The sequence below is a fragment of the Camelina sativa genome, chromosome 12, assembly GCF_030686135.1.
Source record: "Camelina sativa cultivar CO46 ecotype springtype chromosome 12, ASM3068613v1".
Taxonomy (NCBI): domain Eukaryota; kingdom Viridiplantae; phylum Streptophyta; class Magnoliopsida; order Brassicales; family Brassicaceae; genus Camelina; species Camelina sativa.
The window spans coordinates 18,573,189-18,600,813 of NC_141891.1; the positions used below are offsets into that span (position 1 = coordinate 18,573,189).

At 39.2% G+C, this 27,625-nt stretch overlaps 2 protein-coding genes and 1 non-coding gene across 3 annotated transcripts; all 3 read right to left on the minus strand.

Moving 5' to 3' along the window:
* Window positions 1–9,330: 9,330 nt before the first annotated feature.
* LOC147930712 (small nucleolar RNA R71) lies at window positions 9,331–9,436 on the minus strand. The gene has a single exon (XR_015576774.1). It is a non-coding gene; the product is annotated as a small nucleolar RNA R71 (small nucleolar RNA).
* A 5,737-nt stretch (window positions 9,437–15,173) lies between these two features.
* LOC104773055 (retrovirus-related Pol polyprotein from transposon RE1) lies at window positions 15,174–16,212 on the minus strand. The gene is given in 1 exon segment (XM_087477590.1): window positions 15,174–16,212. A coding segment is annotated over 1 exon segment (885 nt). The 5' UTR covers window positions 16,195–16,212; the 3' UTR covers window positions 15,174–15,309.
* A 109-nt stretch (window positions 16,213–16,321) lies between these two features.
* LOC104773049 (nitrilase 2) lies at window positions 16,322–18,830 on the minus strand. The gene is made up of 5 exons (XM_010497597.3): window positions 18,491–18,830; window positions 18,225–18,404; window positions 17,290–17,583; window positions 16,924–17,205; window positions 16,322–16,829 (listed from the first exon to the last, which is right to left on the minus strand). Exons 1-5 carry the CDS (start codon window positions 18,621–18,623, stop codon window positions 16,699–16,701), a joined length of 1,020 nt encoding a protein of 339 aa, XP_010495899.1. The 5' UTR covers window positions 18,624–18,830; the 3' UTR covers window positions 16,322–16,698.
* Between the last annotated feature and the right edge of the window lie 8,795 nt (window positions 18,831–27,625).

The window sequence follows — 27,625 nt, forward strand, 5'->3', positions numbered from 1 at the left end:
ATGTGTGTGTTGGATTGGGGTGGCCATTGGGCAGATCACCTGAACCTGGTAGAGTTTGCTTACAGCAACAGTTATCAGGGGAGTATTAAGATGGCTCCTTATGAGGCTTTGTATGGGAGACCATGTCGTACACCATTATGCTGGACTCAGGTGGGGGAGAGGAGCATGTTTGGTGCTAGTTTTGTTCAGGAGACCTCAGAGAAGATTCGGGTTCTCAAGCTGAACATGAAGGAGGCTCAGGATAGGCAGAGGAGTTATGCTGATAAGAGGAGGAGAGATCTTGAGTTTCAGATAGGAGACAGAGTGTACCTCAAGATGGCCATGTTGCGGGGTCCGAACAGGTCATTGTCAGAGACTAAGTTGAGTCCGAGGTATATGGGTCCATTCAGAGTGATTGAGCGGGTTGGACCAGTGGCATATAGATTGGAGTTACCTGAGGTGATGCGTGCATTCCATAAGGTTTTCCATGTGTCTATGTTGCGGAAGTGTCTCCGTGAGGGAGAGGAGGTGTTGGCTAAGATTCCTGAGGATCTTCAGCCTAACATGACTTTGGAGGCGAGACCAGTGAGGGTTCTCGAGAGGAGGATCAAGGAACTTCGGAAGAAGAAGATTCCTTTGATGAGAGTCCTGTGGGACTGTGATGGTGTTGAGGAGCAGACTTGGGAGCCTGAGGCAAGGATGAAGGCAAGGTTCAAGAAGTGGTATGAGAAGCAAGCCGCGACTTGAGCTTGTTTAGCCTGGTCCCATCTGTAATCCGTGGCTGGAGCGGGAATGGAGTATTCCAGCCCATCTCTCTTGTTACTCGGTCGCTTGGGGTGGTTGGTTGTGCGACTCAGTAACAAGATGAGGTGGTGTTGGGGTACAAAGTTTCCGCGAGGCGGGGTTGCGAAGTTAAGTTTCCTGAAAAAAAAGAAGTTTCCAAAAGTGGGAAGTTTCCAAAAGTGGAAGGTGCTAAATATGGAAAGTTTTACGGGAGTTAGAATTTGTCCATTTTAGCGGTGGTAAGCCTCGGAGGGGCTTTGTGGCCTTTGTGGCGGACTTTCGAGTCAGGGTGCATGTGTGTGGCGGTCTTTTTAGACAGTGTGTGGCCTTAGTGGCGGGCTTTTAGCCAATTGTGTGGCCTTTGTGGCGGGCTTTTAGCCAATTGTTGGCCTTTGTGGCGGGCTGTTTAGCCAGAGTGTCTTTGTGACGGTCCTTCGGGACAGATGGTCTTTGTGACGGTCCTTCGGGACAGATGGTCTTTGTGACGGTCCTTCGGGACAGATGGTCTTTGTGACGGTCCTTCGGGACAGATGGTCTTTGTGACGGTCCTTCGGGACAGACGGTCTTTGTGACGGTCCTTCGGGACAGATGGTCTTTGTGACGGTCCTTCGGGACGAGTGGCCTTGGTGGCGGTCCTCTTTAGGACATTTGTTTTGGCCTTGGTGGCGGTCCTCGTTAGGACATTTTGATGGCCTTTGTGGCGGCCCTTGTGGCGTGTGTATGATCCTTGTGTGGTCATGAGGTATCCCGGTGAGGGGATATGTGGTTGGTAGGACATTGAGATGTTTCTACGCGAGCCACGGGAAGGAAACCTGGGTAGGGATAGGACTCAGACGTGTTCAGAATCGTTTGCTCGCGACTCTTGGGGGACTTAGGTTCTCCTAGTACTGCTATATTCAGAGACTTTGTGGCTCGGGAGTATGGTTGGTATATCGACTTCGGATGACGATCCGGGGGCGCGCCGTAGGGTGGCAACCCGAGAGACGAGTTTGGGCTTTTCCTTATATATTATGGCATGCGGGCTTAGGCCTGATGAGGAGCCAACATTGGCATGCAGACTTAGGTCTGATGATGAGCCGATGAAACTCAAGGTCTAGGCCTATGAGTAAAGGAAAGTCCAAAAAGTCAAGAGCAAATGACGCCTGGAGCGTGAGTCTATCGCGTAGAGGTGACCTTCTGTAGATCAGTCGGAGGAGTGCGGGCCGTGGAGACGGTTGCACGGGAGTCCTTGACTGATGGTTGTTTGAGATTCGAGGACGAATCTAGTTTGGTGGGGGAGAATTGTAACACCCGCAAACCAATTTTTGGTATTTTGGTAAGGGTGTCGATCGACACCTTCTAGTGAGGCATCGATCGACACCAGTTGTGGCCGGTTTGGTCGGTTCAATTTTAATTGTCCGGTTTGCGGAGTTGGTTTAGGGAAAACCCTAGCTCGGGTTTTTAAGGAGGGAGCTCGAGTTTTTCTCCTCTCTTGGCCGCTTTTGTCAAAAACAGAGAGAAAGAGGAGGAAAGCTTTGTTCTTGAGTTCCTGGGAGTTTTTGTGAGATTTTCTTGCTGTTCTTGGGAGATCTAAGGCTGGGAAGGTGTTAAAAGCTTGCTAGGAGTGAGGGAATTCGTCCTTATTGGTCAGAAACTTCCTGCAAAGAGGTGAGTGCATGACCATGGCTTATCTAAGCTAAGATCTCTAGATTCTATGTGATTTGGTGCTTATGTGGTTGTTTCTTTGAGTTCTCTATGATTTTTCGTTGCTGTCTGGGCTGGGTTTGGCTTCTGGGAGTGCAAGGAGTGGATTGGAGAAGCTTGGAGGCGAGATTTGGAGTTTCTGATCGAGGGGAAATCGCTGCTCGGCATCGGTGTCGGTCGACACCAGTGGGGTGTTGGTCGACACCAACGCGAGGACGGCTCGGGACTTTAGCGAGTGTCGAATGATGCCATGTGGAGGTGTCGGTCGATGCAAACTAGGGTTTCCGGGAGTGTCGGGCAGGGTGTCGGTCGACACCAGTTTGGTGTCGGTCGACACCAGATGTTCAGTATCGATCGACACCATCTGGTGTCGGTCGACACCCCTTGTTCAGTTACGATGGACGTCGCATGCTTTGTATATTGCCTGGTTTGTTTTATTGGTTGTTGTTTGTGGCATGTAGAGATCTTATTGCTTGTGTGTATAGCCCAGTAGATGGGAGGATTGCCTCACTGAGTGTTTATCAAATACTCATGCATCTCAATTTGTGTTTGTGGTGCAGGTAAAGGCAAAGTGTGATCGTGGAATCAAGGCAATGAAGAGGAGGATGTTCTAGGGACTCGATTGGATGTTGTCTGGCATTGCTAGGTTGCTAGAGTTGGGTCATTAGAAACATTGCTAGGTTGCTGGTTCCTTGTTTCTTGTTGTTTGGATTGATTATTGTTGATGATTATGGTTATTGGTTGTTATTGGAGTATTATTGGATATTATGTTGGTGTTGTTATTTCCGCTGATGTTTGTGATTGTGGTTAGGTGGCTAGTGGGTATGGGATCACTAGTTGTAGTTCTATTTATTATATTATTATTTAAAAAAAAAAAAAGGTCGGTCGTTTCAGATACAGATGGTTAGGGGTGAGGATGCTGTTGGTCGCGGTCGTGGTTATTGGATTAGAATGTTGGATTCTTTTGGTTTAATGGAATTTGTTTTATTTGATTATCCGCGGTTATTGATTGATATTAGGATGTTAGTGGGTATGGGACCACTAGTAAATTAAGGTATTAAAAAAAAAAAAAAAAACGGGAAGGGTTGTTTCAAACTTGAAAATAGTGTAGAAAGTTATGGAAGATGATTTTATTATGAGAATTTGTTAAAAATGCCCCTTTTGATATACTCATTTTATAAAAATACCCTCTTTTCTTGCCATTTTTATTTTTGCCCTCTTTTAATTTTTAATGACCATTTTACACTTCGATGAAAATTATTTTATTCAATAAAAAGAAAAACAAAATTTTCCCGCCAAAAAATTTCTGACATATTTTCCCGCCAAAAATTTTTCGAAAAAATTTTCCCGCCAAAATTTTTTTTGTCAAAAAAATTTTGATAAAAAATTTCGACAAAAAAAATTTTCCCGCCAAAAAAAATTTACAAGATTTTTAAAAGGTTTTATAAGGTTTCTACCTTATAAAAGCCTTATAAACACCTTGTAAAGGCTTTTACAAGATTTTTTAAAGAGTTTTAAAAGGTTTTTTAAACAACTTGTAAACGCTTTTACAAGATTTTTAAAAAGTTTTAAAAGGTTTTAAAAGGTTTTTTAAAAAGTTTTTAAATGGTTTTCAAATGGTTTTTAAAAAGATTTTTAAAAGGTTTTTAAACACCTTGTAAACGCTTTTACAATGTTTTTAAAAACCTTGTAAAAGTTTTTATAAGATTTTTAAAAAGGTTTTAAAAGGTTTTTAAACACCTTGTAAATGCTTTTAAAAAGTTTACAAGGTGTTTAAAAACCTTTTAAAAGCATTTACCATCTTTTTAAAAGCATTTACACGGTTTTTAAAAGCGTTTACAATGTGTTTAAAAACTTTTTAAAAACCTTGTAAACGCTTTTAAAAGTTTTTTAAAAGCGTTTACAATGTGTTTAAAAACCTTTTAAAAACCTTGTAAACGCTTTTAAAAGTTTTTTAAAAGCGTTTACAATGTTTTTAAAAGGTATAAATTTCAATATTTTTGGCGGGAAATTTTTTCGATCTTGGCAGGAAAAAATAATTTTTTCGGGAAAAATTTTCGATTTTGGCGGGAAATTTTTTTGGCGGGAAAATATTTTTGATTTTGATGACTGTACAGTCTTGCTGTCACTCAAAAAGGCTAATTTGGTCATTTTGTATATAAAGAGGGATAGTTTTAAAAATGGTCAACATAAAGGGGTATTTTTAAAAAGGAGTATGGAAAAAGGGGCATTTTTGAGAATGCCCACATGACCAACATATTTATACAAGAGTTTGTAGTTATCACAAACATAAGATAAGCCAAGATCTTTATAAGATAATGACTGTACAGATTGAAGTAAATCATATCTACACTAATACGCCCCCGCAAGATAGACGTCGGTTGCAGAGGCCAATCTTGTGACATAGTGTTTCAAAACGATGACGCGGCAAGGCTTTGTTAACGCATCCGCCAGTTGGTCTTCGGAACTAATGTGAGAGACCTGCAGTTGCTTTGCTTCGACTTGCTCTCGAACAAAATGATAGTCAAGAGCCAAATGCTTCATGCGAGAGTGAAACACCGGATTTGCAGAGAGGTAAATGGCACCTTTGTTGTCACAAAACAGAACCGGAGTGACAGTGGACTGAATACCAAGTTCAGACATAAAGGAATTGACCCACTTAACCTCAGAAGAAGCAGCAGTTAGGGCCCTATACTCCACCTCAGTAGACGACCGAGAAACACCACTCTGTTTTTTTATGACCAAGACACAGGCTGTCGACCAATGTACACAAGATAACCACCGGTAGACAAGTAATCATCACGGCTGCCAGCCCAATCAGCGTCAGAATATGCATGAAGGATAGTAGGAGTGGAAGCCGAGAAGAAGATGCCCTTATCTGCAGTCCCAACCAGGTAACGTAACACTCGCTTAACAGCCTCCCAATGGACATTGGTTGGATTATGCATGAACTATGATAAGCGATTGACGGCGAAAGCAATGTCAGGCCGAGTCAGGAGGAGATACTGCAGACTACCAACGGTGGCGCGATACTGAGTGCCATCAGACAAGGGAACACCAGTCGAGAGAGTAAGAACCTGCAAGGAGACCATCGGTGTTGGAACAGGCTTAGCCTTGGCCATAAGAGTCTTTTGGAGCAAGTCTGTAATGTATTTTTTCTGTGTGAGATGGAGACCACCAGCTGTGCGATAAGCTTCCATGCCAAGGAAGTAAGAAAGCTGACCAAGATCCTTAAGAGAGAACTTGACACCAAGAAAGTCAGTCACCTGCTTTAACTCTGTCATGGAAGAACCAATGATGATTATATCATCAACATAGACAAGAATGTAAATATATGAGGAGCCAGTGCGAAGAACAAAGAGAGAAGCATCAGCATGAGAGTTTTTGAAACCAAGGCTGACCAAAAAATCTTTGAGAGCATTGTACCAAGCACGTGGCGCTTGCTTCAAGCCATAAACCGCCTTCTTAAGACGACAAACATGGTGCGGTTTGTCTTTATCAACAAGACCCGGAGGCTGTAGCATTTACACTTCCTCATTGAGTGGTCCTTGGAGGAAGGTATTGTTGACGTCTAGCTGAAGAAGCGGCCAATTACGACCAACTGCAGTGCCAAGAACCGCACGAATGGTGGCATGCTTAACAACCAGACTAAAGGTATCATGATAGTCGAGGCCGGGTCGTTGATGAAAACCTTTTGCGACGAGGCGGGCTTTATACTTGTCAATGGAGCCGTCTGGTTTGCGTTTGATACGGAAGACCCATTTAGACCCGACAATATTCTTTACAAGGGAGCGATCAACCAAATCAAACGTATCGTTCCCCTTGAAAGCATCAGCCTCAGCATGGATTGCGTTCCTCCACTTCTCATCCTTGAGAGCCTGCACATGACTTACAGGTTCAACTTCTTTGAGAACAGCAGTGAGACCATATCGAGGATTTGGCTTCCGAATGTTGTCCTTTGCTCTAGTCTGCATAAGATGCGTGTTCTCGGGAGGTAGAGGAGCCAGTGGAGAGCTTGAAGAGGCTGAAACAGAGTCCTCTGCCACTGAGGACGCAGAGGAGGAAGCCGCAGGGGAGGAAGCAGGTGACGAATCATGTGGCGGCATTACGGTGGCAGCAGGTGAGGGATCTAAAGACGGGACCGCAGGAACAGTGAGTGACCGATCGAAGGTAGGAACGACAGAAGCTGAGAAGGAGTCGGAGGTAGGTGTTTCAGGAGATGAACAGGAAGTAGAGACTGTTTGCAGAGGGAAAGGGAAGACTGACTCAATGATATGTCTATATTTTGCCTCTCCTTAGCATATATTTATCATGCATTTAGCTAGGATAACTCATTGGTTTGCATCATTTTCAAGTCCTTTCTAGTGGTGGGCATTCGGGTATCGGTTCGGGTTCGGTTCGGGTAATTCGGATTTATAATTTCTATAATCATATAGGTATTATGGAAATTTCGGTTCGGGTTTGGTTCGGATTTTTTCGAGTTCGGGTCGGTTCGGGTATTTTATTAGAATACCGAAATATTTCTGATATTTTTTGGGTTCGGTTCGATATAAGTATTTTTACCCATTTAGAACCAAAATACCCATATATAACTAAAATACCCTATATATAAATTGAATAACTATATCAAATTTCATGAAGTTATAACTAAAAAATCATACCAAAATAACTAAACCAATTCTATATACAGTCTACAGAATCAAATCTTCCGCAGATATAGCCATATAGATAGTGGAGAGTGGAGACGAACTGATAAATACGATTATTTTTCTTCAATGCAATCTCAACTGATAAACACAGATTACATATTTGAATTGATAAACAACATAGATTTGGATATATATGGGTACTAATTTGGTATCGGTTCGGATCGGGTATTACCCGATACCCAAAAGTATTTACAATTAAGATCCAACTAATACTTTGGGGAAGATCCATACCCGATCCAAACCGGAGTTTTTTGGTTCGATTCCAATACGGATATTTCGGGTCGGGTATTTTGCCCAGGCCTAGTCCTTTCTATACACTTTGCATGTTTAGGTAGTTTTTGCATCATCCTTGCATACATTGTGCATTTCGGAGTATTTCAGGTATTTAGGAGCCGTTAGAAGCGCATTACTCAACTCATCCGCTGCACAACACTCCTGGAACCGTCTCTCGAGCCAATCTCACAACACTTCCAGGAAAAGTCAACCGAGCCATCTCCGGGAAGCATCAACCGAGCCATCCGTTCGAGCCGTTCCACTTGAGTGGGATTTAGTTTTCGACGTCTTCATCAAAGTTGTAGGGAATTGAGTTATATTTCCAACACCGTTTATTTCAAGCCAATCGGAGGTGTGGTTCAAGAGTTATCATCGTTTTAGTGGATGCGTATACACCACGCTCGAGCCATGCTCCCCCGCCACGCACTCCAACTTGTCTGATCGAGCCATGCTTCCCCGCCATGCACTCCAGATTGTCTGATCGAGCCATGCTCCCTCGCCACACACTCCAGCTTGTTTGATCGAGCCATCAATAGTTGGTTTCTCCTTCAACAAAGTTGTTCATCTTATTTTTATCTACCTAATAATACTTGTTTCAATGTTTTCTGTGTTTGCATCCTTGACGATGATTTTCGGATCTGAGTAGTGTGGTAGTTCTTGAGGATGGGATATATTAGGTGGAGGATCTTAAGATGTAGGGTGTTTAAGCTTGATATGTATGATTCCCTTATGGACTAGAGTTAGAATTGCTAGTTTCTCTCTGATCAATTAGAACTAGGTTCGAGACATTTCCACACCCAAAAGGTGTTTGATGAAATGTCTGACCAACTAGTGCCAGAGACTTACATTCCTAGCCTAAGAGATTAGTTATCTAGGATGTTTGTTGACGTGAATGAACTTGTTTGTCATGCATGCTCAACCACGTTTCTCTAGCGAGAGCTAGGTATGGAAGTGGTTGAGTCTGAGTAGCTTTTGCCAAGAGATTGGATTAGCTAAGTTGTGATGTTCATTGTTTACGGATAGTTTGCTTGTGGTATGCTAAACACTCTGTAGACTAGGATACTCCACCGACATCAATTACCCCATCCTTAGGACTTCTTTCTTTCTTATTTTTATTACATTCCTGGAACTGTTTCGTTTGTTCATGCTTAGAATCGTTTTCGGTTTCACTTATTCTTGTTTGGTACTTGTCATACATTTTCGTTTATGATTTTGTGATTCGTTTCCATTTTGTATTTTTACCATTCTAGGATTGTTAGAAAAATACTCTTTTTGAATTGGCTTAACTTGTGATTGCTTGATTGCATCTCAATTGTTAGTAAAGTTTCCCAACTGGATTGACACCTTAAGTATTACAATTGCATAAGGTTAATTGAACCTGCTAGGATAGACACACAAAAATCCTAGTATCAATTTGGCGCCGTTGCCATTTGGGATTCGACGAAATCAATCGGTTGCAATGCCCACGACAAGCTCGTACTTCCAACGATCATGCCGTACCAGTCACTATGGAAAAACAGAATGAACCACATCCGGGACCGCGAAACATTGGTGTTGGGAATGCACCAAACACTCATACTCAGTGTGCTGGAATCGTCCCTTCCACCGTGTAGAACAACAACTTCGTAATCAAAGTTGTCTGATCTCCATGATCCAAGGAAACAAGTTCCACGGGTTACCTATGGAGGATCCACTCGACCACTTGGACAAGTTCGACTGTCTGTGCAGTCTCACCAAGATCAACGACGTGAGTGAGGATGGTTACAAGTTGCGCCTCTTCCCATTCTCCTTGGAGACAAGGCTCATCAATGGGAGAAAAACCTTCCCAAGGGATCAATCACCACCTGGGATGGTTGCAAGAAAGTGTTCTTGGCCAAGTTCTTCTCCAACTCCAGAACAGCACATCTTAGGAATGAGATTTCTAGCTTTACTCAGAAGAGCTCAGAATCATTCTGTGAAGCCTGGGAGCGTTTCAAGGGTTACCACAGCCAGTGTCCACACCATGGTTTCAGGAATGAGTCTTTGCTGAGCACTCTCTACCGTGGTGTACTACCAAAGATACGTATGCTGCTTGACACTGCTTCTAACGGTAATTTCTTGAACAAAGACGTTGAGGAAGGATGGCAACTGGTTGAGAATCTCACTCAGTCTGACGGCAACTACAATGAGGACTATGACCGCACAGTTCGCGGCGACGCTGGGTCTGAGGAGAAGTACAAGAGGGACCTTAAGAATGTCAATGACAAGCTTGACCGCTTCTTGCTAAGTCAGCAACAGACTGTCCATTTCATATTTGAGGATGACCCTTTTCAAGTTCAGGATGGGAAGTGTGAGCAGTCTGAAGCAATCAACTACGTCCAGAATCAAGGTGGATACAACAAGGGTTATAACCCCTACAAGACGAACCCCAATTTGTCTTACCGGAGCACCAATGTTGCAAATCCACAAGATCATGTGTACCCTCCTCAGCAGCAACAACAAGGTCCGCAAAAACCTTTTGTTCATTACAATCAAGGATTCGTGCCTAAGCAACAGTTCCAGCAAAGTTCTCACGCTCCTTCTGGACTACCACCAGGATTTTCACCTCAACAAGTTCAACCTACTCAAGCTCCAGATCAAGAAATGAAGCACATGCTGCAACAACTTCTTCAAGGTCAAGCTAGTGGTTCTCTGGATACTGCTAAGAAGTTTGCTGAACTCAGTCAGCGGATGGAATGTTCTTACAATGATCTGAATGTCAAGTTTGAAGCTCTTAACTCCAAGATGAAGTATATGGAAGGCAAGACTGTTTCTACTTCTACCCCAACAACTGGCCAACTACCTGGAAAAGCAGTTCAAAACCCCAGGGACTATGCTACTATGCATGCCATCACCACCCAAGCTGTAGATGTATGGCTCACTGAGGACACTGAGAGTTTAGATGGAGAGGAATTCCTTCAATATGAAGTTCAGATAAAGGATCCTGTCGAGGTGCTCAAGGATCCAATTAATTCAGCCAAGCAATATGATCCTGAAGCTACTAAAAACCCACTGCTCCCAAGGATAAACCTGTGAGATTCATTCCTCCACCATACAAGCCACCTCTACCATTTCCAGTGAGGTTTTAGAAGCAGCTTACTGAGAAGCACAAAGCTCTGTTCGAAAACCAAGTCAAGGAGATTGAACTTAGGATGCCTTTGCTTGATGCATTTGCACTTGTGCCTCAATATCAAAAGTTTTTAACTGATTTGGTAACAGAAAGGACCAAAGAGAAGGAGGAGATAGCTAAAGGAGCTCAAGCTAAGGTTTTGGAAGATGAGAGGGTAGTACATGACATAGGTGGGGTTATTCATGAATGCAAAGCTGTTATTCAGAAGATGATTATCCCAAAGAAGCTAGAGGACCCTGGTTCTTTCACCTTGCCTTGTTCTCTAGGTCCATTGACCTTCAAAAAGTGCCTATGTGACCTTGGTGCTTCAGTAAGCCTCATGCCACTCTCTGTAGCTCAAAGGCTAGGATTCAACGAATACAAGTCATGCAACCTCCGCTTAATATTGGCTGATAGGATTACTAGATTGCCTCATGGTCTACTAGAGAACTTGCCCATCAAAATTGGACAAGCTGAGATTCCTACTGATTTTGTGGTGCTGGGAATGGATGAAGAGCCTAAAGATCCACTAATCCTGGGAAGATCTTTCTTAGCTACAGCTGGAGCAGTCATTGATGTCAAGAAAGGGATGATTGATCTCAATCTGGGTAAAAACTTCAAGATGAAGTTTGACATCAAGAGTTCTAAGAAGAAACCAACTATTGATGGGCAGACCTTCGTGATTGAAGAGAAAGATCATAAAGTTGGGTTTGACATCTTTGAGAGTGTGAATGAGGCAGAAACTGAGGTTTTGGTAACCAAAGAGAAAACTCAAAGTGTCACTCGACCATTCTCCAAATCGAGTGCAGTCGTTACCCTCCCTAAGCGTCAAGACCTGCTTTCTAAACCTCACCAACCGCAAGAGTCAAGTCCTCCCGCGCTTGACAGTTTGTATGAACTCCACAATACTCAGATTCTAAGGGATTCAGTGAAAGAGTTAACAGCTATGGTGAAAGAGATGAGTGGGCAAATCAAGAAGCTCTAAGGTACAATGAGAAGTCCTCCTCCAAGGAAATTAAGGAGGAGGTTTGGGATAATGAAGAAGAAGGAGACCATCTAAGTCTCTAACTTTTTACCCTAGTCAAATGAGTTCAACGACATTGCTTAGCTCGATTCACGGTTCTCTGTTAATAAATGTTAAAGGAAATGATTGATATGATTGCATGTGTAGAAAAAAATATAGAGTTCCTTCACCATGCATCATAGAACTAAAAAAAAGGACCTTGATTTTAACTATTTTATTTAGCATATTTTAGGTTCTGAGACCCCATCTTCACACATCTCTTCCACAGTGGCGGACGCACGTTGACCGTGGGTGTGGCACGTGCCCCACTCTATTTTTTTGTTTTTCCTTGAATAAATAGTGTAATATTTATTTATATACCCACTAATTTAATTATTAGTCGTACTAGTGCCCCATACTAATTATTTATCTGCATCCGCCCCTGCTCTTCCATACTCTGTTCTTGATTGTTTGCTTGAGGGCAAGCAAAGAGTAAATTTGGGGGAGTTGATCTGTCTATATTTTGCCTCTCCTTAGCATATATTTATCATGCATTTAGCTAGGATAACTCATTGGTTTGCATCATTTTCTAGTCCTTTCTATACACTTTGCATGTTTAGGTAGTTCTTGCATCATCCTTGCATACCTTGTGCATTTCGGAGTATTTCAGGTATTTAGGAGACATTGGAAGCGCATCACTCGACCCATCCGCTGCACAACACTCCCGGAACCGTCTCTCGAGCCAATCTCACAACACTTCCAGGAAGCGTCAACCGAACCATCTCCGGGAAGCATCAACCGAGCCATCCGTTCGAGCCGTTCTACTAGAGTGGGATTTAGCTTTCAACGTCTTCATCAAAGTTATAGGGAATTTCAATATATTTCCAACACCGTTTATTTCAAGCCAATCGGAGGTGTGGTTCAAGATTTATCATCGTTTTAGTGGATGCGTATACACCACGCTCGAGCCATGCTCCCCCGCCATGCACTCCAGCTTTTTTGATCGAGCCATGCTCCCCCGCTACGCACTCCAGCTTGTTTGATCGAGCCATGCTCCCCCACCACGCACGCCAGCTTGTCTGATCGAGCCATGCTTCCCCGCCGCGCACTCCAGCTTGTTTGATCGAGCCATGCTCCCCCGCCTCGCACTCCAGCTTGTCTGATCGAGCCATGCTACTCAGCCGTCCGTCTGAGCCATGATGACATTGCATTCCATTCGACGCGCACAGACTCGATCGCACATGTCGGGAAGAAAGACGTTTGGTTTCACACGCTTCAGGAGATTACCGAACCGACGCTTTACCTTGTCGTTTTAAGTTTTAGGGCTTTCCATGTTGGACTACTATATATACATTTTGTTAAGTCTTTGCTGAGACATATTATCTTTTATCTCATATTGTTTTCTTTCCTAGAAAGTTTTAAGCTAGCCACAAAAATACGTTCTGAGACTTGTATTCCGATATCTTTGAGATTTATTCAGATTTTGCATTTGATTCCTTCTACAAAGTTGTTCATCTTATTTTTATCTACCTAATAATGCTTGTTTCAATGTCTCTATGTTTGCATCCTTGACAATGATTTTCGGATCTGAGTAGTGTGGTAGTTCTTGAGGATGGGATAGATTAGGTGGAGGATCTTAGGATGTAGGGTGTTTAAGCTTGATTTGTATGATTCCCTTCTGGACTAGAGTTAGAATTGCTAGTTTCTCTCTGATCAATTGGAACTAGGTTCGAGACATTTCCACACCCAAAAGGTGTTTGATGAAATGTCTGACCAACTAGTGCCAGAGACTTACGTTCCTAGCCTAAGAGATTAGTTGTCTAGGATGTTTGTTGACGTGAATGAACTTGTTTGTCATGCATGCTCAACCACGTTTCTCTAGCGAGAGCTAGGTATGGAAGTGGTTGAGTCTGAGTAGCTTTTGCCAAGAGATTGGATTAGCTAAGTTGTGATGTTCATTGTTTACGGATAGTTTGCTTGTGGTATGTTAAACACTCTGTAGACTAGGATACTCCACCGACATCAATTACCCCATCCTTAGGACTTCTTTCTTTCTGATTTTTATTACATTCCTGGAACTGTTTCGTTTGTTCATGCTTAGAATCATTTTCGGTTTCACTTATTCTTGTTCGGTACTTGTCATACATTTTTGTTTATGATTCTTGGATTCGTTTCCGTTTTGTATTTTGACCATTCTAGGATTGTTAGAAAAACACTCGTTTTGAACCGGCTTAAGTTGTGATTGCTTGATTGCATCTCAATTGTTAGTAAAGTTTCCCAATTGGATTGACACCTTAAGTATTACAATTGCATAAGGTTAATTGAACCTGCTAGGATAGACACACAAAAATCCTAGTATCACTCGACAAACTGAACGTGACGAGAGACATAAATACGAGAGGTAGAGACATCTAAGTAAAGGTAGGCACTCTGAGTGAGAGAGTATCCTAGAAAGACACAAGGTGTGGATTTTGGACTGAATTTGTTGTGACCATATGGGCGAATCCATGGATAACACAGACAGCCAAAGGTTCTAAGTTTGGTGTAGTTTGGTTCAGTCCTAAAGAGTAAGCGATAAGGAGAAAACTGAGATAGGTTTGGAGTTGTTTGACGGTTAATAAGATAAACGGCAGTAGCAAAGGAGTATGTCCAGTAAGTGTTTGGGATGGAAGCATGAGTGAGAAGAGAGAGACCTGTTTCAACAATGTGGCGATGTTTTCTCTCAGCCATGCCATTATGCTCAGGAGTGTGGGGAGGAGATGTGAAATGGGAAATTCCATGTGTTGCCAAAAAATGCTTGAGAGCAAGGAACTCTCCTCCATTATCCAAAAAAAGCATGGTAATTTTTGTGTTGAAACGGTTCTCTACAAGAGCTTTGAATATGGTAAAAAATTAAGCAACCTGTGACTTTTGTTTGAGAGGGTACAACCATGTGTATCTTGGGTAATGATCCACAAAGATCACATAGTACTTGTAACCATCAATAGAGACCACAAGAGAGGTCCAAACATCAGAAAAAGTATGTCAAGAGGAGCTTGTGATTTTAAAGAAGAAGTATAGAAAGGTAACTTATGACTTTTATTGATAGAACAAGAGTTGCAAAACAAATGAGATGACAATGAAGTAGAAGTAGGTAAAGAAAACTTAGAAATAATATGATGTAAGGTTTGAAGACTCGGATGGCCTAATCTAGAATGCCATGAGGAAGGAGACACCTTGGAGCAACTAAAAGCAGAAACAGAGGTTGAGAGAGTGTTTAGGACGGTGATCGGCCACTCATAGACACCCTCATTGGCCTTGCCACTAAGAAGTGTTGTCCCCGTGCGTAGATCCTTCACCTGAAACGTAAAAGGACACAGTTGAATCATCACATTGTTAGTTTGACAAAGTTTGTTGGCAGAGATTAAATTCTTTTTCATCACAGGAACACAGAGAATATCAGTAAGCTTAAGAGTCCTATGTTGAGAGGGTAGAGAGATAAAACCAGAGTGAGTTATGGGGAGATTGGAGCCATTGCCAACCATGACATTCTCGCCACCAGTGTACGGAGCATGGAGTGAGAGATTGGATAGATCACTAGCAATATGATGAGAAGCAGCACTGTCAAGGAGCCATGGAGAGAGATCAAGATGCAGAGAACTTGTGGTGTGATGAGCCTGAGGTTGTTGTTGTTGCCATTGAGGCGTTGGAAGCGGTAAGTGGGGTGCAGACCAGGGAGCAGGACCACGATAGGGAGCAGAGTATTGTGGTGATTACGAAGGAGCTGGAGAAGGTGATCTGAATTGTGGGCAACGGCGAGCACCATGTCCCTGGACGCCACAGATTTGACACTTCCCGAGATATGGTCGGGAAGGACGAAATCCACCCCGAGAAGGGTTGTAGCCACCACGTAAAGACGGATGAGACGGTCGAGGGGAGAACTGAGTAGCATTCACTGTTACCGGAGCAGAGAGATCAGATTTTCCAGAAGCCTTGAGTGCATTCTCCCGGTTGATGATCTTTTCATGAAGTTCAGGGATTGAGATTGGCGTGTCACGACCTTGAATCATCTCGATAACGACTCTGTAGTCTTCTCCAAGGCCAGAAGTGATGTAGTCAAGAAGATCTTCATGAGGAAGAGGGGCATCAAGTAAAGCAAGTTTGTCAGACTTGTCAATGATGTCGCGCATATAATCATGGATATACTTGTTTCCTTTGGAAATATCCTTGAGCTGGTCCCTGATCTGACGGATGTGACCACGAGATGATTTCCCATAAGTGCTAGAGAGAGTCTGCTAGAGATCCCATGTTGTTGTAGTACGAGCAACAATCGGTTGAACAGAGAGGGAGAGGGAACCAAGGACAGCGCTGAAGAGGAGCTTGTCTTGACGTTTCCAGGCTGCAAGGTTTGGATTTGGTTGAGTTTCAGCAGTAGCAGTGGTGATTGTTTCAGCAGGTGTATTGTCTTCATCGCTGATGAAGACATGAAGATCATGAGCCTCAAGGAGAGATCGGATTTGCAGGCGCCAAGTGATGAAGTTGTTTGGCGTGAGTTTGGTGATGTTGGCCATGTTAAGAGAGATCAAGGTTTTAGCAGGCTCAGAGATGTTAAAAACAGGAGAAGATTCAGAAGAGGTAGAAGAAATTTCGGATGTCATGATGAACTTGACAGAGATTGCAGAGAGAAACAAGAACAATGATGAACAAAAAAAAAAAAAAAAAAATCGATGAAAGATTTTAGAGATATTAGGCTTTCGGATCAGTGCTCTGATACCATGTAGAAAGTTGTGGAAGATGATTTTATTATTCACATGACCAACATATTTATACAAGAGTTTGTAGTTATCACAAACATAAGATAAACCAAGATCTTTATAAGATAATGACTGTACAGATTGAAGTAAATCATATCTGCACTAATAAATAGCAGGCACAATCTTGAAATACAGGAGAAGAGAACCGATTGGTTTCTCAAACATAGATCTTACCCTATCCAATTGGTCCTTTCCATTATTGAAAAAAAAAAAAGATAAACAGAATTTAGCATAAAATTTGAACTTGACTCCTTCATATGACTAACATTAACTGAGGAATCACATAATGTTTTATTATTTGTTTGAGTATCCTCTGCTTTCTCCACCTTTGACACAAATATTAACTGGTTACTCCACCTTTGACACAAATATAACTGGTTTCTTCGGGTGCTCATTAACGGTCAAGCTGAGAACATCTGGCTTGGAGTAATGTCCGACCACGTCAAAGTATAACTTGGCTCTAGCTATCTCACCAAGATCTGGATGAAAACAAATAACGTTAACGATATGGTTAGCTCAAGAAATTTGATATAGCCTAAGATGAAAATTAAAGAAAAGTATATATATTTCTACCAAGATCAGCTGTGATGAGACCCTCTGATTCAAAGTTTGGTCCGGCGAGAACCTGTCCCAAAGGTGAAATAATGACACTTCCGCCTTGGGAGACAATAGCATCATGTTCTTTGTTGTTGTCCAAGTCGGTAAACAAGTAATCAGGATGCTCAGGGAAATCTTTACGCTGACAGAATTGGCATGCTGACAACACGAAACATCCACCTTCCATCGCAATGTGAAGCATGGACGATTGCCATTCCTTATAACCATCAGCAGTAGGTGCACAATAAATCTCAATGCCTACAGCCCAAAAATCAAATATTTTTTAGGGAATCTTGTTTCAAAAGGCTAGATGTGGCGCACTACACTGAATTAAAAGCTTACCTTTGGCATACAATGCAGTTCTGTAGAGGGGCATCCTATTCTCCCAGCAAATAGCAGCACCTAGCTTGCCAATGGGAGTGTCGTAAACGGGGATGGTTGATCCGTCCCCTTGACCCCATATGCAACGTTCCAAAGTTGTGGGCATGAGTTTACGGTGCTTACCCAAGAACTGACCTTGTGGACTGAAGAAAAGAGCTGTGCAATAGAGTGTATACCCATCCTTCTCTATCGCTCCCATTACCAAGTACACATTGTTCTTCCCTGCCAAGTCTGCTAATGTTTCTACTTCAGGGCCTGCAGGTTCATCACAAAACCAAAACAAAGGAAAAGAGGGAGAGTATCATATTAATAAATCTTTATACATTTTAAAAGTATAACAAAAAATACCATGCTTCGCAAAGGATCCGGTTTTATGCATATATATTAAAGTAAATAAAAAAGCGGTGTTAACTACAATAAATTGGTTACTACTGTATCTATAATAAATTCACTAGGGGTAGTGCAAAAATCCTAATAGTTCAATTTGAAGATAATGTAAACTTTAAAACATGTATGATGTAAAATATATGAATCCATATATTGGTATATGACCCCTTAGCTTACCCTTTGGCCACGGATAAAGAAAAATTAATTGAGAACGGTAACCCAATTTGCAAGTGACAGATACCATCCAATACAAGGAATAGTCGGATATATAACGAATCGAGGATGAATCAATGAATATCTGAATATTCAAGGTCTGAATATTCGTATTTTTCGGGACCATATAGGGGTAGATCTTAAGATCGGGTGGTTGTGTGAGTACTTGGATAACTAAGCACAGAAAAATTAACGTTTATCATATTTGTTGATTGGAAAAGGCTATGTATTAATGAATCATTTTAAACTTAACTTTGCGAAAAAAAGAAAAAAAAGAAAAGTTAGTCAACGGTTACCAGGAACTTGAATGGCAGAAGCATGGTACTTGCGGAACTCATCACGGCCTTCTTCGTTGAAAACGCCCACAGCCATACCGAACCTAAAACCGCGAGGATATCCGCCAATAAACGCCTCCGGGAACACCACCAGCTCCGATCCTTTGCTCGCTGCCTCTACGATATACTTCTTGGCCTTTTCTATAAATTTCAAGCACTTAGAGCGTTACATAAATTTAACATAGCTAAAGCATGGAAATCAAGGAGATGGCTAGCTAGACAATTACCTAGAGTGGCGGGTGTATCGTTGTACACGGTGGAGGCTTGGACAATGGTAGCTCGTACACTGGAGGGTGAGGCAACACCGTTAAACTTAGTTGCGTTTTTCAAAGTTGACATGATTTCTTCCGTACTAGACATATCAACTCAAGCTTTTGTTTTACGTTGGTGTGGTGACGCTGCGAGACTTGAGAGGCAATTATATAGACTTTTTTTTTTCTTTTCTTATTTTACTATTGGTTAATATGTGAGAGAAGATAAGATTATGTGGATTCTCCACCTCATACACTGGCCAGAGAAAAAACATACCATATTGACATATTCTATGCACGGTTTTTTTCTATTTTCGTACGATCTACTCTTTTTATTTTTTCCCTTTTTCGTTTTCTTTTTACTATTTTTCGTATGATCCTATCCCACAATTTGAATATAATTATCTTTTTTTTTGGGATGATATAATAAGAAATATATATATATATATATATATATATTATTTACTAATACTATATAGTCATCACAACTAAATTTAAAACTATGAACTTATGAGAAAAAAGTTACACCGCACAGCAGTGGTCCAATGGTAACGGAGAATTGGGGAAAGGTTGAAAGGAACTAACCCAGGTTTGATCCACTCTGGAAATAAAATCGTAGTTGTGTGGGAAGTCTGTCAGTTGGGCCTTGACCCAATTGGTTTATCTGGTAGTCAGAAATACAGGCAGCCTGACTATCCTCTAGCATTAGTCGGAAAGCATTCTAAATTCGGGACAGACATTGTGATGACCCTTTAGGGAAAAGTCCACTTTGAAGCATTTCGGTGCGTTTCTACCGAGGCTGACCGGATCAGCCAATAGGATTTATAAAAAAAATAGAAAAAAGAAATTACACATTACTATCTCATTGTCGGCAGTGCCAATTTATGTCAGAGCATCCTTGAAGGAATGTAAATAGACTCAAGACCATAATTTTCAACTATACACGGTAAAACATTTCAAAAGTTTTTGAGTACTACACCTTATGATAAGTCTAGTTAATGTGAAATGATATATATAAAAAGTATGATAGTCTAAATTTAATGTGGGGTTACATGCTATGATCATAACTGTATGTATAATGCTTTTTCCTAACATTATGTACATTTTTAATTATTGGTTTATATATATTGAAAGAACTTGAAAACGGCGGAGATGTTTTGTAAAACTGATACTTTACTTGATTGAATAATTAGGTTTTTACAGACTCTTTTATATACACTTTTGGAACACTCTAAAATCCTATGACAAGTAAACTTTATCTTGATCGACAGCTGTGACTGATGAGTCACCAGAAGAGGATTCTAGAACGCTGAATTTGTTGTGGAGAGGAACCATTGTCGCATTCTCCGTACATTCCTTACTCTGTTTCGACCGTTGCTTCTTTGTTTGTTTGTGTTGAATCAAACAGAGTGATTGGGCTTGGGCCTTGTCTTTGTGTGGATCTGGTGGTGGGCTCTCCTCTACATATATATATGTGCATATTGCAATAGTGGTTGAAAATTATAACCACGTAAAGAGGTGCATGTATGCACATAATAAACCATTATTAATGTAAGGATGTACTTCTGTGGGAAAAGAGAAAAGGTGTTCTTTTTGTAATATTCCCTCTATTTTATATTATTTGTCATTTTAGATAATTTCACACATATTAAGAAAACCATTTAATTTTTTATTTTATCCTTCATTAATATATTTTTTATTTGTTTTAAGTAATTAATAAGTTAAAAGTGAAGGATAAGACAGAAAATTTGATTGATAAAATTGCATCGTAAACATAAAACAACAAATAAAATGAAACAAAAAATTTCCTCTAGAATGACAAGTAAAAAAACCGGATAGAATATAAAAGAAAATTACAATTAAGACAGAAAAAGAAACATAATTGCCATTAAAAGAGAGATTAAGGCCAGTAAAATAAAACATTAAAGAAGAAAGATTTTTTTTTTTTGTTTTTTCTGTTTTTTCTAAACCAATGAAGAAGGATTTGTAACTGCTATTTTAGTGATTAATCTAACCATAAACACTCTTTGATTTTAGTCAAGTCAAAGACATGGAAGAGAAATCCTTATGCATAATCTAGTACCACAAACACTCTTTGATTTTTTTCCTCGTTTTGACGAATCACTAAAATCGCAGTTACAAAGATGAAATAAAATATAAGTCTCAAGATGATATAGATATAGATATGATTTAATACCATAAACACTCTTTTATAAAGAACAAAAAGACTAACCATAATCTGTTTTATTTTATTATGATCGATGTATAGCGATGATTGAATCCACACTTTCTTTTATGGTTAGATTAAATCAAAATCAAACCAACAACAGCAAAATCTTTGGCCTCACCACTCATAAAATTACACATTACTACCAAAAAAAATCATCTGAAGACCATAATTTATCTTTTTAGAGCATCGTTGAAGGAAAGTAAATCAACTGAATACCGTAATTTTCAACATTTACGGTAATACAAAACTATTTCGATTTTTTTTTTTCAACTTTAACATTAAAATAAATTAAAAAGTGACTCCAAGGTTGGTTGCCCAAACTGGAGCAAAAGAGTTTACAAATGAAACTTCAGTAATTAATGTGAATTTGATATATATGTCTTGATAATTTGTCTTGATAATCCTTCTTTCTAACTTCGTAAGTTACAAAATTATATATATATATAACTAAAATTTGTAGCCGCACACGCGCGGATTTTAATTTAAAATAGTTTCTATCAATAAAATTTTTTGAGTTCAAATACAACCATTCAAAATTTTCAGTATAAATCTATATAAATACTAAATTTACTTTACCAAGTGATATACAACATATATATTGTTGAAAATAATATTTATTTATTAATAAAAATCATTAAATAAATATAGTCATTTGAAGTTTAAAAGATAAATCTATATAAAAGCCATACTTATTTTACTAATCTATATATAACATATATTGTCTATTGTCGCAATAATATTTTTTGGCAAATCAACAATATATCACATGGTAACAAAAAATAATTTAAAAATCTAAGTGGAAGAATTAATAATCTTCTGACCTTTTACCCCTAGAAGATTTCAATCTATATTCATATCCAATGAAAACTTATTTTTAAAAGTTCTAATGTCGAATATCGATGGTTGACCTAATTATAGAGATTATTTAAATATATTGATATCCCACATTAAATGTACCAACTAATTCTGCTCATAGGCCAGTTCTGACTAAATATACAAAGTTTCATAAACATTTTTAGTGCTATGTCGCTACAATGGGCTATCCAAGTGCATCACCTACCATAATAGAATTTCCGACCAAGTCAAGCATGCTTAGATGGTGAAACGGTTAAACCCGACAATGAATATCCGTTCACTAATCCAAGTAATATATTTTTCTAAAACCTCATATGCTATTTTTAGATGTTAATTTTGTGATACAACCTTAGCTTCGTCTTCTCAAAAAAAAATAGTATACTTTAAATATGTTGGTTCTTCAAATGTTTTGGGTTAAAAGCTTTTGATAAAATTAATGAAATCTCAAGCTTGTTTTATATTTTACTTTTTTTTTTCATATTATAGAATTGTTTCAGTTGATAATATGTCTTATGAGATATACGCCACAAATCACATGTCACTTTTTGTAACGGCTTATATATCATTTTTTCTATATTTTGTGACCATTGATTTTGTATTTTTAGATTGATTATTTTTTCAAGAGTATTTTTCATAGTTTTCCCAAAAAAACTGTGACCCTTGCAATGTCTTCATTATTGACCAAAACTTTTAAGTTGAGTTGAGTAATTAATTTTTTTAAGTGAAATTTAATGATAAATCTTTGTAGTATATGTTTCTAATTAGAAACTAATGTTTCACTTCAATTTTATCTTTATGTTTAGAAATGTATAAGTACAATTACATAACTTTTTGTTTTTACTCTACCATGCATTAAAATCTTACTTCTATTTAAAAACTCATTAACCCATTCTAAATTTTGGAATATGATCATTTTTGATTAAAATTTGAAAAAGAAAATTATTACTAAAACAAATTCATAGTATTATTTTTACTTTTAGAAAATTTTCATTTATGTTACTTAATTCATTTATATAGTTATTATTTTATTATTGAATAAAACAATTTATATTATTGTTTTTACTATTTTTAAATTTAATTAATTTTACTTAATTTATTTTTTCTATTATTAATTATAAGTAATAAATATGCAATGAATATATATTTAACATAGTTTTTTAATAAATAAAAATATAGCATTGCTGATGTGGATGAAAGAAAATATAGAAAAGTTAACTCTTTATATATAGATACATCTGTTATTATTGGTTTATATAAAAATGGTAAAAAGAGGTGCATGTGTGCAGCATATATATATACTCATGTGTGCCTTTGACTACAAAAGGGGACACGAGTTCCTGACGTGAAATAAAAGAAAAAAGAATTTGTTATAAATATTTTTTTTGAGATATTCCTTTTCAAAAATACATTTTTTGAATATTTTTATTTTTATCATCTTTTCATAATTATAAGATGTTAAATTAAATTCTAGAACTTTTTTTAAGTTTGAGTTTTCTATTTTATATTTAAGGTATAGTTTTTAGGAGATAGAGTTTAGTATTTGAGGTTTAATATTTAGAATTTAATTATTTTATATATTAAAAAAAATATTTTTAAAAATGCATACCATAAAAAAGTATTTTTGAAAAATAACATTAAAAAAATAAGTATTTTTAAAAATCTGAGAAAATCACAGTTAAGACACGAAGATAAATGTAACTGCCATAAAAAGAGAGCATACGGCCAGTAAAAGAAAACATTAAAGAAGAAGGATTTGTATTCAAAAGAATCGATGTAAGTGATTGGTCAAAAGGAGGAGAATATCAAATTGAAGACTTGGAATCGACAAGGTCAAATAAACATGAATAATATTAGTTAGTTTTTCTTCTTTTATAAAAAAAGTGTTTATGGTTAGACTAAGTAATATCTAGATCAGCTTAAGAGTTATATTTTATGAATAGAAATCATAATTTAAAATCTATATTTGATACGAGAACCATTCTAGATTTGTTTAATTCACAGTAGTTAAACGTACGACATCTTGTGAGGATAAGACATAGTGGAATTGATTATATTAGCTGTTCATGGACTTGATTAGCTTATTGATGTAACCGTCATTTGTTTCATAATGATAACCGTGATGGCTCCATGAACAGTAAAAAAGAAATAGTGAAATTGATTTGTTTATAGTGGACGTAAAATAACATCCCAATTAAAGAAGATAAAATCACGCTTTAGAAAATTACAATTTATGAGTTGTTTCTTTTTGTGAGTTGTGATGAACGAACACCATTTGAGAAGGGAAAAAGAATTGACGGTTTCATGTAATTCACAGTTACAGGCTTTAATCATTTTTTTATTCCACAAATCAATTATATTAATATCATGTTTACAAAATACAGAAACATTCCTATACAACCATTGTACACAAATACTTGAAATTGATACAATTTTAGTGAAAGAGTGGAAGTGACCCTGCTGTTATTTAGTTTTATAGGCAACATATAAAATCTGTTAAATCCCTTTTCACATACTTTTTATTGGCTATCAGCTTGGTGCTTAACCTCCAAAATGTCATTGACATTACTTTAACTAAGAAAATTAGATATAATGTTATTGGAAATGATTCTAGATCGTGTTGCCTTCTTGAGATCGATATAATTGATAATTCCGGCAAAGATTCTCTATGTTCATTTAGAAAAATCCATTGTCTTCTAAGACTACTTGAAAAATCCATAATGTATGACGTCTCCGTTGTCTCCTAAGACTACTTGAAAGTCCTTCATCTTCGTCTCCACCTAGTATAAGACCAAGAGGATTCTGGACACATTTGTGTTTTGACTTGTTTACACACGTGACTGTCTTTCTTTTACTCACATTGTCGACTTGAAACTCCATAAGGAGATTGTTGATGAGAGAACATAAGTTCTGTCTTCTGATCATTAAATTAGGTCGTATTAGTCTATTAGTACAAGTGCCCATACCATTTTTGTCAATTGATTCCACAGTGTATCTCTCGCTATCTTGAAAAACAGCTTGTGTTAAAACCACAAACTCAACAAGGAGACCATCCACAAAATCAAGATAAACCCGCTCATCCCCAGTTGGTGCAGAAAAGATCAGATTCAAGCCGGATAAAATGTGAAGTCCCATCATGATATGAATGAAATTCCAGATTCGATCCATAGGAAGACTAATTCCTTCAGCCACCGTGATTAAATTGTTGATTCCAGGATCAAAACCCCAAATGTAAATTCCATACCTATAGGTAGGGAGACACTCACTGATTGATAATCGGACATTCCACCGGAAAAGATTAACTCACCGGAAACAAACCTTCTACAAGGAAGGACATCACGATTCCACCGAACCGAAATTACAAAGAAGAAACAAATTTGGGGATGGCTTGAAACTGCATTGTTCGGATCGATTAGTGAAAACTGGATGATTCGATGCTTTTCCCAATCCAACAATGGAGCCATGAACAACATCAAAGCCTGAATTGAAGCCACCAGACTTAGACTATGTAACACCATCGTTGCGAGGAGGCTAAAGACGTAAATTTAAAAACCACGATTTGCCATTATTGACTATCTAAAAACTTAACAAAAGAAAAAGATGGGAAGTCTAGAGGGTAGGGAGGGCCGCCCGACGCTGAAAAAACCGACGCCGGTCGGAAACGGTGAAGACTATACAGGCTTTCGTCATATATTTTGTTTTGGTTTACTAAAATTTGGCTTATGGGCTGATATGTTTTAGGGAAATTGGCATAAATAACCTAAAAAAAATTATAATTCACTCAGTAACTACTCTAACCACTAAAAGATAATAAACTCTATATAAATTATACTTCCTCCGTTTCAAAATATAGGATGTTTTAACTAAAGTACGCAGATTAAGAAATTTTTACTTTTAAGAAGTTCAACCAATCAGAAACAATACTGCATCATATAAAATACTAAACTAATCTAAAAGTTGCATAGAAACTTGAAACATCCTATATTATGAAACAAAAAATTTCTCTAAAACATCTTATATTTTGAAACGGAGGGAGTATTATATATCATTTTACACTTCTCTTAACCATTATCTTTACTTCCTTGCAACCACCACCCATACTCCCTATCACCACCATCACCACTCCCACCTCTTCATCACCATCACCACTCCCACCTCTTCATTACCATCACCTTTAGTGATGTGAGCACGGGATCGGACACGCGTCCAGGATCGCTCGAGCCGGACCCGGACACCTCTCGAACATCCACCCGCGGGACAACTCGGAGCAAGCATGCCTAGGATCATTCCCGGTGCAACCACTCTGACCAAGAGCTCATCCAGGACTTCAAGACACAAGATGAACCACTTCGTCCAAGCTTTCGTCCAAGAAGACCAAGAGATCGACTCGGCCAAGGCAACCATCGGCAATACCGTCCGCACGGCCTTCGTCCTTACCGAAGGATGAGGGCGCCAAAGACATCAGGATCATGACTCATACTCTTTTTCCTTACTTTGGGTTTTTCCCATGAGGTTTACCAAAGAAGGTTTTAACGAGGCGACGAGTCCTGATGCACAACGCCGCTTTTAACCCAAGGATGCATGCAACACCGCGTTTAACATCAGTGACGTGGCTTCCGCACTCAGCCTTAGAATGCAGCCTTTCTTTTCTGTCATTTTCCTTTAAACTTTGGTTTTGAACTTTGTCTAGATCCTTCCCTTGTGAACGTTGGAATAGTGTGACGTGTGTGGCCTTGTTTAAACCACATAGAGGGCGACGTGTTCACCGTCTGTGGAGACACGTCAAGGGCAAACGTGTGCGAACCATAGCGAGTCCGTGTGTCCCGAGTTCCCTCTAAACCCTTACACTATTTAAGCTTCCAACGCCACTTGCTTAAATTCTTTAGACTTGAATGAAATCATAATTTTTCAAAGAGTGAATATTTGCTTCTTGTCTCAAATCTCTTTCTCGCAACATAGTCCAAGACTGGGCTTGAAAGAAACCCTAGAAGAACTGATCCGGGATCGCTCTTCTTCTAGCCGGCGTACGATGCTACCCATCACTCGTGTACACCACCGTTCGATCCATATGGTCTCTACCGCAACGCATTCATCCGATCGTTAGTTGTGTTCCCCTTCGATCCCATCTTTCTCTAGTGAACCGAGGTCAAGTTTCTTACTCGGTTCGCTAGCCACCGTTAGATTCCACCGTACCGTTCATCCACTACCGCGTTCCTCCGTCCGACCAACCGCTGCCTCGCAGCTATTCAACCGAAACCGCGTTATACTCGTTTGTTTGCCCTCAAATCGGGTTTCCATCGTCCATCCTCGTCCCATTTTCACCGTGTTTTTTTGGTCCGAGGAAAGTCACTGTTTTCCTGAGCGTCCCACGACTCCAACCTCCGTCCGTAACGCTTAGCCGCTCGGCGCTCACATCACTTAGGGTTCACAATAAACTAACCTTTAAGGTTTATATTTCCTCCAGCCACCACCACTGCTGACCACTGGCCGTCGCCACCTCCGGACACCGACCGCTGCCACCTCTGGCCACCGGCCGCCGCCACTAGCGGTCACCGGCCACCAATTTCGGCCACCCACTCTCCAGCCACCATTGCCACCAAACCATCAAAGCTAATTTTTCCTATCCCTCATATTATTCACTTAATTTTTTTAAATAGTATGCTACATTCTTAATTATATGTTTAAATTTGGCTAGTTGGCAAATTGACCCTATTTTTTATTGAACATTTTTTTTCTTTCGTTTGGAATCTTAACCCGAAAATTTCATTAAAATCAGACCTTTGTAATTAGGAAAACAAAGAATTGGTTATTTTTTTGTTTTAAACTCAAAACCACCTCTGACAATTTTTTAAAACACTCTCAGACACAATTATAGAGAAGTCTCTCCCAACCGAGCTTTCCGGTAATGGTGAAGCTGTTTTTCGTCATGATCTCATCGTTTCAATTTCTTTTCGTTTTAGATCTGCTTCTCTTAGTTTGTCCTTTTGCAAATTTTTCCTCTTTTTTAATCCATCTTGAATTTTTTTGAA